The sequence below is a fragment of the Pholcus phalangioides genome, unplaced genomic scaffold (assembly GCF_987345545.1).
Source record: "Pholcus phalangioides strain wild (caught in Gottingen) unplaced genomic scaffold, Ppha-v1.0 ptg000004l_1, whole genome shotgun sequence".
Classification (NCBI taxonomy): Eukaryota; Metazoa; Arthropoda; class Arachnida; order Araneae; family Pholcidae; genus Pholcus; species Pholcus phalangioides.
Genome location: NW_028301597.1, coordinates 1,415,045 through 1,425,297, shown reverse-complemented (window position 1 = coordinate 1,425,297; position 10,253 = coordinate 1,415,045). Strand labels below are relative to the sequence as shown.

The 10,253-nt window shown below is 34.2% G+C and overlaps 1 protein-coding gene across 1 annotated transcript; it reads right to left on the bottom strand.

Annotated features, from left to right (window-relative positions):
- Positions 1-1,469: 1,469 nt before the first annotated feature.
- Positions 1,470-9,221, bottom strand: MED18 (mediator complex subunit 18). The gene is made up of 7 exons (XM_089255323.1): positions 8,885-9,221; positions 5,911-5,977; positions 5,638-5,760; positions 4,267-4,345; positions 3,016-3,102; positions 2,523-2,569; positions 1,470-1,609 (listed from the first exon to the last, which is right to left on the bottom strand). Exons 1-7 carry the CDS (start codon positions 9,063-9,065, stop codon positions 1,561-1,563), a joined length of 633 nt encoding a protein of 210 aa, XP_089111449.1. The 5' UTR covers positions 9,066-9,221; the 3' UTR covers positions 1,470-1,560.
- Between the last annotated feature and the right edge of the window lie 1,032 nt (positions 9,222-10,253).

The following is a 10,253-nucleotide window of genomic DNA, read 5'->3' as shown; positions in this document are numbered from 1 at the left end:
ATTGCATTTGGAAACATGGGGTATATATTTCAGATCATGGTAAACAAATAAGGAGTTATATTTTTTATTTCAATAGCTATACAACCCTTTGCAATATTGAATGACGTATCCAAATTCTACAAGTCATGTGGGTAGTTTTTCTGACTGGAAGTATGCCTCTAGGATAAATGGTTCACCCGTAATTTGCAGTATGTGCTGTTAGTTATGCACCCTGTATGTGAATTATCCTCATCATATTGCCCCCCCCCCCAGCATCACTATCGTGCTTCTCCCCAGCCTTTGAAGTCTATTTTCCCCTATGCCCACCCGGGGGCCTAATAAGATTCCATGATAATGGAATATGGATAATTTTTAAGTGTGTAAAAAAATTGGTAACCACCACACACACACAATCTGCACACTTAAATTAAAATAAAAAAAAATTGGATGGCTGGTATTTCTAGCCTGTAAGTGGGATCCCAGAACATCGTTTTTCCCAGGGGCCCATAGTGCTGTTAAAGCAGCCCTGCATGGGTGATGACTGGTAATTTAACACTATTTCTGGGTGCCAATCTATGATGATTTGTTGAATGTTTCATTTTCTTTACTTCATGAGTTGCAAAACTGGAAACACTATAATTTTTCAGATAAAATCTATCTAACAATAAAAATAGCAATTCCCAACATGTGCATAGCAATTGCCTCAAAATCAGTGTGTGCCCAGTGATATTTTAAATCATTATCTGACTTCGAGGAGTACTGCCAAGTGTCAACATACAAAAGTGAATCCCTGCCCAAGTACTTGTCTCTCAATCAAAATAAAATTACTGTTGACTTGACAGATGCAGCAATGAGACCTAAATGCAAGCAAATGGTTCCCAAAACTCATACTAACAGGCAGCCAAGTGGTTTTTGCACCAGACTCCTGCTTAATGAGACTGGTTTATAATCCCAGCTGAGATGATTTTGTCGTCATTTGGAATCCATTCTAAACTGTGTACCAATCTTACAAGCTTTTCCTGTGAAAGATGACTGTTGTGTGACAACAGGGGAAGGGACATACTAAATTAAATACAAGGACACACTGTGTGTTAAATGCAGCAGCCGTTGAATTGCTTAAATTTTAAGGATCATTCACATGCATTAGTTTCTTCACTGCAGCCCTTGAGTCGGACTGTAACTGCTGGGTTTGATGATTCATCTGTACTAATGAAGCATAAAAGGATTTATTAATATGCAATACCATAAATGATGAGTAAAAAAGAAAAATTTTGTGTGAAAAAACTCCACAAGGCAACATCTACTCCATGTGTATCTAAAGGTTTTTAAAGCTGTTCCACAAGGATACAGCTAAGTAAGATGACTGAAATTGTGTAATATCTATTATATGCTAAATTTATCGTTGTCGAGGAACAAACACAAATAACTTACATGCAAAGCTTGAAAATGAAACTATCAAAAGTAGATTAAGAGAGTGAAACAAGCATAAATGAAATGATAAAACTGCTGAAAGCTTTATATTATAAAAGGCTATGGAAAATTTACAGTATGAAAATCTTTATCAACACAGATATTAACGTTTCATGTATGCTGCAATCTTCTATGGTCAATTTTATCCAACTGTACTAATCTAAAATGTAGATTAAAGAATTTAAAATTCACAAAGTTATAATGCACTAAATTAAAATACCACAATAATGAATATGATTGAAATAGCTCTGTAAGAAAAGTTCATAAAATTTGAATTGTAGATGTTGCATACACATGGAAAGTTTTGTGTAAAAAAAACATGATGCAAACTTGTAGAAATGGTAATAGAGTTTAAAAATGTGTGCATGAGAGAAATAATATATAATGTTTTTAAAGAGATTTTAATTTAAAAAGACAAACATATATTTTTGGAGTATTTTAGGCATACTTTGTGTGAACATATAGCAACTTCGTATGAACTGGTGTTGTGCTGTAAGCTTTACCCTTATCAATCAAATCCAACATAAATCCTTTTAACAGAATTGAAATTAAAGTTTAGGGATATGTTGGTTTTAGTAGCCACTGGCCACATAACATTATTTATTCTATGAAACCATCAGTTTTAAACCTCTATTACTCAGACAAAGGACAAAAGAGTTCAAAATACTGCTTCTTACAAAGAAAAACTAAAATTGTAAGAAGAAATAAATCTTGAGAGAATTGAAAAAGACGCACGAATATAATAAATAACCAATCATCAATCGGCATTAAAATGAGTTGACATTGTAAATTTTTTTTAAATTCCCAATCTCTACATGGAAAATTTACACATTGAAAACCTGTGACAGTCTGTCTATGACATATTTATTGGTGTAATCGATTTTTCTGGTCTTATGTGAAATGGATTCATTAGTAACCAAATGATTGTAACCTTGATTTTAATGTTAGTCTTATTTAGGTGAAGCAGCTTGTAAAACTAATTTAGAGCATTTCAAATTGCACATTTTATTGTTAGAAAAAAATTATAAACGAATGAAAATTTACAAAAATAACAAACTTATATGAAAGGATACGGTTTTAGTTGTTCAGAAAAAGCTTTCATTTCATCCGCCAATGCATCCTATAAGTAAAAAAAAAAAAACTTAAAGAATTTTCTGGTACTTGGAAATAACCACAAAAATCATACAAATGAATCTACAGTGGAAATCTTTCATACAGCAGCAGTTATGCAGTATTGACTGTATTGAAATTACACTGAGAAATGTTTAAGAGGTGCATGTACAGTTAAGTAGTAATATCCCTATTTTACAGTCTAAGCTCAGTAAAACATATTACACAAACAAAAGGTTAATTACATAAAGTGACTTGGGACATGATGGTACAGTGAAATGCTGGAATGAGGGGTCCCACTGCATTGAGTAAGATTGGGATTCATGTTTTTAAAAGTAGCATGAACAGCTATGTTAATCATAATTATACAAAAGATTTTCTTATTCTAAGACTCTCAAAAGTATCATCATGTTCTTTAAATAAATAAAAAATTGTCACTGTGAAAGAGATAATTACCTGGCCAGATGGAGCTACAACACTTAGTTCAACCAAATAAGATTGAGAAACTGGCTCAAAGTTATCAGGATTATTTGGCTGGAGAAGCTAGAATAATTAAGAGCGAAAAAATTCAGTGTGCATCACTTAACAAAACGTAACTATGAGATAAATAACAAGATTAAAGTCAGTCTGCAAAATGTTTTTTTCACCACAGCCCCACTTTTATAAGCACATATTAACAAGACAGAGTACAGCAGCAGGTGTCCAACCTTTCTGGGCCACATTAGAAAAAGGAAAATCGTTTTTGGATGCATGCAAATGGAAATGATAGCTGATGAGGGTATTTTGAAGCTAACTTGCCTACTCTAAAATTAAAAAAAATGGAAATGAGCACAGATCTTTTCTTTTGGAGGTGAAATATACTCAAAATTTATCTGAAACAATATTAATACATTATAACAATATTTGTTTATTGAAGTTTGCAAATGCTTATTGGGCCACATAAATAGTCCATGGGATGGACGCTCCCTGAGCTTCAGTACAACACTGACTAACTGAGCCTCCACCAACACTATCAATTGAGAAATGTGGTCAGACTACATATACCAACAAGGTTGACTGCCCACATACATATTTCACTGGCACAACTGATGGAAAAAGAAATCAGGAACATGTATAAATTCTCTGATGATATTCACAGACTTTCATTTTTTATATTATCAAAGGATTGTCTCTGTTAATCAAGGGGATCTTGTTATCTGAGTTGACTCCAAGTGCATTACTCCCAATGTTCAAATATATTTTAATTCTTGACAATTGAGACAATCAGACAGACAATTGAGACATTGCAGAATTTCAATAATTACAGTAGGCAGAAACTAATACACTAAATAAAGACAGATATTTTGATAATTATAATCTACCAAATAATAATGTTATTATGACATGCTTGATAAATTTGCACTGAGAATGTTAGAACAACAAAAAGGAAATGGTCAACCAATTGGCAATATGATCTGATAGTAAATAAATTGACAGATGATGGAAACAAATAACAAACTATGAATTTTACAAAACTAACACAGATTCAAAATCTAGATTCCTATTTGTTTAAGCAAGCCTGGATGTTGGAGTTTCTACTGTATAAAGAAAGAAAATAGTCTTGAAAGAAGAGTGTTTCCCCCCTGTAAAAAAAAATAATTTCACACTATGATAAGCTCATGTGCTATATTTTGGCAAACTAGAAATTCTGAGAGGAAAAGAACTAACTCGACAAACTTTTGCCACAGTCACTTTCATCCTTCCTTTTCTGAACATCAAACCTTTTAAAACAAACTCATAATCCAACCTGAAATAAAAAATAAACCATTTTTATATACTTTTTACACAATAATAATCAGAAGAACATATAAATAGACTTTGAAATCTAATTATTAATGTGAAAATTTAATTTGCAAAAAAAAACAAAAAAAAAAAAACAATAGGCTGATACACCTGAATGCAATGAAGTTTACAGTTCAATATAACTAAATCTGATTGCTCATATGACTAAGTGAGATATATCATCTACTGATGCTGAAACACAATTACACAACTGAAAAAAAGTCAACTTTTGAACTGTCAAACTCACTAAATAATACTGAAATTAGTTTTCTAGTATTTTCAAATTACCATTGAGATAAAAAAAAACTCTTGACAAAAATGTTTTCAAGACTGTTATTGACAAATTTTAACATCACTAGCTTTTCATTTCCTAAAATTTTTATTGTCATCAGAATTCATTTACAACCATTTAAGAACAATAATATCATATTTTGTTTGTTCTAATTTTTTTATAATAATATACAATACAATATATTTTAGATGACAATACAACTATCGGTTGAACACAATCCCAGGCATTATCTAAAAACTGGCAGTTTTTTAATTGGTGGAAAAATCTAAGACTAACTTCAAGATTTAAAAAAGGAAGGAAAAAAATCATATAAACTAGAGCTATCTGTGGAAGGGTAAAGGTGGCCATTCTTTATTCAAGGGCAGCCAAGAATGGTCTAAACACCCATCAGCTTTTCTCCGTAACACATTACTAACTCAAACTTCACATTTAAGAATTACAACTTTGATTTCAGGCATTGTGTTACTAACCACACAAAGAAAATTTAGAGTCATGTACAATAATTCCCCATATCATGTTTTCACATAATTGAAATTCATTTTATAACAGATCTTTTTTTAACATTGTTACAATGTTGTATATTTGCTGAGTAGACAAAAAATCGTCACAACCAATATTTGGTTATACCTGATAAATTCAAACTGAGATACAAATTGAAAGAATCATTTCAAAATGCATTCACGCACTATGATTTTTGAAGTGAAATTATGGAAATTAAAAGCAATCACTTAAATAGGTAAGGTTAGTAAGTCGTCGTTAATGGGTTAAGACGGCACTGCACCCATGAAGTCAATATGAGGAGGTCATGATATGTCTTGGTCATTACAGCAGTCGGAGATAAATCGCGTTAACTGAAATCACCGAGATGTAGGTGAGAAATTGAAAAAATAAAATTGATTTCAAAAGTTTCTTTGTTTTTTTGTATGTAAGCTGATTTCATAATTATATACAAATTAAATTATTACCTGAATCCCATCTCATTCAAAAACAGCACAAGGTTATTGGATGTGTCAATATCAATGCAGGTTCTGACCATCGTGGCTCTATTCTTGTCACCAACCTCAGCTTGCCCAACATATCTCAAATGCCTTTAAATGAAGAACAAAATCTTTATTACTACACTACAATTGTTTAGATGGTTTTCTCTTTAAAAAAATAAGGGTTAAGGCAAGTTATGTTTTCCCATTCAATTTTTCAGGCTTGTAAGATAAGTCGTTTCGGTAAGTATACCAACTCACCACGGCATCTGTGGTCGATCAAGGGACTGCCTCGCTCGCAAAACCAATGGTGTGCCAGTAGGACCACCTGTAGAAGAAGCAATACATAAAACAAATACTTGAAAGCAAATTTTTATACAATGTATAATAATGGATAGCTTTCTATGGCCATAATTTTTTCAGAAACATCGCTGGGCAATTTGCCTGTTGTGGCTTTTGTATTTTTGTAAAAAAGTGTTTATTTCTACTACTAAATTATGTATTAAAGAATATGCAGGGTGATTACTTAATTCTCCTTGCTTCATTTTACAGGAGAGTCATTGATCCTAGAGGCATACCTCCAGTTAGAAAAATTACCAACATGACATGTAGAACTCAGATACACCATTCAATGCGGTCAACAAAAAGACTACCCCATTTCTAAGTGCAATATGCCCAGAGATATTTGAATACAAAATCCAGAGCAAAGTTTGGAAAGAACAGCATAAATAAAGAAGAGAAGCATTGCCCATTCGTTGTTTTTTTTCCCCAACTTCGGCTGATTTTTTTAATTCAAACATCTCTAGGAGTATTGCACTTCGAAGCATGTTTTTTTTTTTTTTTTGCCTTAGGAGAGGCAGGGCAACAACTTTCTAATTGGGGTTTCTTTTTTAAAGAAGGTGTACATATAAAAAGTTTTTTCTATTTTATTTTAATAACTATACCTGGCAATATGAATGATGTTTCTGAGCTCTACACACGTTATTTGGATAATTTTTTAACTGGAAGTATGCCTCTAGAACAGGGGTTCTTAACCTTTTTCAGCCGCGACCCAAAATCAACAAGATCAGCTTCGCGACCCATGGGACTATTTATTTTTCAAAATTGGTAAAACCAGTGAAGCAATATGTGCATTTTTAACAGAACTGCAAGTGAGTTTGTACGACACATCTAGAAAGCCCATGCGAATTAAGTCTAGGTTGTGAATCATGGCTGAATAATCCCTGGCTGTAAGTAGATTTGTACAACCCGTCTCGGAAGCCCCTGCGAACCAAGTTTGGGTCATGACTGATAGCTCAAGAATCCCTGGCTGTAAATGTATTATTTTACAAAACATCTCGTAGGAAGCCTGTGTGAATCAAGTTTGAATCAGGACCCCCTAGGTTAAGAATCCCTGCTCTAAGATCAATGGTTTTCTGGTAAAATGCGGCAAGGATTCTTACCTGAATGAGAAAAGCTCATTCATCTCCTTAAATATATGAGGTAAATTTGATACAGTAAATGCGATAAATCTATGATTATGCACAATAACCAAACAAAGCAGTCTTTCACATTTACCATAACACATAAAAAACATGCATACCCAGGCCCGTCATATGGGGGAAGGGGGTCAGGAAGGTGGCATTGCTCCCCCGGCTTTATAAAATACACTAGAAATGGTATATACAGGGTGATTATAAAAAAACTATCCCGACATATGGGCCCCTAACTATCATACCATTCACAGAAACTGAATGAAATTTTGGCATAAGGTATTTTGACGTATGCGCTCAAGAATGATATGGAAAACAACAGTCTCACTCTAACAGTTACGGTTACAGTGAGAAAATTTCGAAAATATCAAACGGTAACACCAAGTTTTTTGTATTGGAATGTGATCTCCATTGTGAAAAACCCCAAATAGCGTTTGAACGGCAACTGTAGCATGAAAATCATCGGTAGATAGGCTAAAAGTGAGGACAACCAATAAGGACAGAGAAGCAGCATAAAATAAAGCATTTTATTGTGTTTCACAAATTTTTCACATGACCTTGTGGAGGACTAATCACACTGGGATCTCAGCTGAACAAACGGTGTGACGAATGAAACGAACATTAATGCTCTGGTGCACGGCAAAGCCCTTTTTACTTTTTCCTTGCCTAGCTCCGGGGATTTTCATGCTACAGGTGCCATTCCAACGCTATTTAGTGCTTTTCAGTATGGAGATCGCATTCCAATACAAAAAACTTGGTGTTGCCATTTGATATTTTCGAAATTTTCTCACTGTAACCGTAACTGTTAGAGTGACACTGTTGTTTTCCATATCATTCTTGAGCGCATACCTCAAAATACCTTATGCCAAAATTTCATTCAGTTTCTGTGAATGGTATGATAGTTAGGGGCCCATATGTCGGGATAGTTTTTTTATAATCACCCTGCATATACCATTTCTAGTGTATTTTATAAAGCCGGGGGAGCAACGCCACCTTCCTGACCGTATATACATACACTGAGTACATGTACATTAGGTATTCTTGCTGAGGGGAGATGGTGAAATTCCTCCTCACCGTAGCGACGGATTCCATGGCTATGGAATAATAATGGTACCGCAAGATTCGCTTACCAAATACAATACCGATTAATGCCTTTTCCGACCACCTTCGGCCTAAGAACGAACTATGTATATAACATATATATATATACCATTTCTAGTGTATTTTATAAAGCTGGGGGAGCAACGCCGGAACAGCTTGCCATGTAGGATACGAAACCATCATTAGAATTCTGTACCAGATAATGTCTCTCACAAGCACTCAAGATGGCAAACTTAGATTTATTTTACAGAACAGCTATGTACGTGTATTAACACGCAGCGACGACGAATTTTGACGAAACATGCTAAAAACAGAAAGCAATTTCTCTCTCACATAAGAGAGCTCTTGTCCCTTCAAGAAATTTCAACAAACTCATAGTTCCGCAGTGACAGTGCGGCACTATATAGGCAGAGAAAGGCTTTCGAGAGAGTTCTACCACATTCTCGTGAGATCTTTACACTTCTCTTGGCGCTATGACATCGCCAAATCATCGGAGATGTCACCAGACTTACCTAGTTTGCCGTCAAATTGGCGAGATTTGCAGAGAAATTCATTAATGGTTATTTACAGGAGAGAAATGACATAATAAATAAAGACTATTTACATAATTTTTGTAACAGTACGGAACCAGTAAGAACTAATGATTTACAAAGGATACTTACGTATTTGGAATACCATTTCATAGTCCTGGAAAGATTCAGGATTTTCGTCGGCGTTATCACAGAGGCCTCTCAGTCGGTGCAACAGAACTTCGCAAGACGTGTCCATGATGCTGCCTTGCATTAGGTATTCTTGCTGAGGGGAGATGGTGAAATTCCTCCTCACCGTAGCGACGGATTCCATGGCTATGGAATAATAATGGTACCGCAAGATTCGCTTACCAAATACAATACCAATTAACGCCTTTTCCGACCACCTTCGGCCTAAGAACGAACTAGGTTCGTAGAGATTGGCACAAATAGGTGCTTCAATATAAACACTGTTTACAACGGCCGTGACCAACACAGAAATCACATTTTCATTCCATGAAATGATAGGTGGATTGATAACGACATTCTGATGAGAAGATAAATTTTATAAAGAAATTTTAAAGGAAGTTTATACATTAATATTGATCCTGAATAAATTGCAAATTATTTCTCATTATGCAAATCAAAGTCGATATCACTAGCTTTGTGCTGCCATCTGTTGATAGAGGATAAAACTTTTTAAGATGGGCAAGATGATCAAGATACAGTACCTGTGTTGTCTAGTTTTTGAAACACATTTTTGACCTAAAGTTAGCAGAACATGACCAACACAGAAATTTTTTTTCAAATTTTCTTTTGGGTAGCACATTAAATAACCCCCCCCCCCCCCACCTTATGTGTTGTGTGGATCCCGAAGCTTCAGGAAATTTTAACCAACCAATTTCAAACTACATACATATAATTTCACATTGTCATTAGTAAGATACATACTACCCAACACCCCTCCCCCCACAAAAAAAACACACACACACGCAAGTTTTCCTTAGTGAATTAAAAATTCATAATTCAAGTGTTTGTATGGATACTACTCATTTTTAATTACATATATGTAATGAAAAAAGTAATTACAGGAGAAACCTGAATCAGGTTATAAAAAATCTGTTCAAACAAAAGAGACATCCAAATAATTTTCAAGTGGCAAGTTGAGTGAAATAGATCCCAAGTATATATATAAGATTCAAGGTGCTAAAACAGCCAATTTTGTGGAAACAGAAGTAGTATATACAAATGTCCTTGTCAGAATTTTTTTGGTTTTAGCAATTGGAACATCTCTTAAAGAAAAATATGTATTTAACTTATCACTATTCTAATTAGTTTTATATATATACCATTCACTCTTACATCCGACTTTTTTCTTTGGACCATATTCATGCATTAAAATGCTGTTGTTGAGAGATCAACTAAGAACTGTTTATGTTAAGCTGTAGTGTGGTAATGTGGGTTTGATTCTCATGACCTACATTGTAGTCGGAGATCTGCTGAAGTGGTTTTCCAACTTTGC

What these genes read in the sequence shown, in the direction of transcription:
- MED18 (XM_089255323.1), bottom strand. Translation starts at nt 9,065, where the DNA reads ATGGAATCCGTCGCTACGGTGAGGAGGAATTTCACCATCTCCCCTCAG. An exon ending in GATCGACCACAGATGCCGTG is followed by an intron (nt 5,761 to 5,910) that starts GTGAGTTGGTAT and finishes CTTCATTTAAAG; the next exon opens with GCATTTGAGATATGTTGGGC. An exon ending in TTTTCTGAACAACTAAAACC is followed by an intron (nt 1,610 to 2,522) that starts GTATCCTTTCAT and finishes TCTACATTTTAG; the next exon opens with ATTAGTACAGTTGGATAAAA.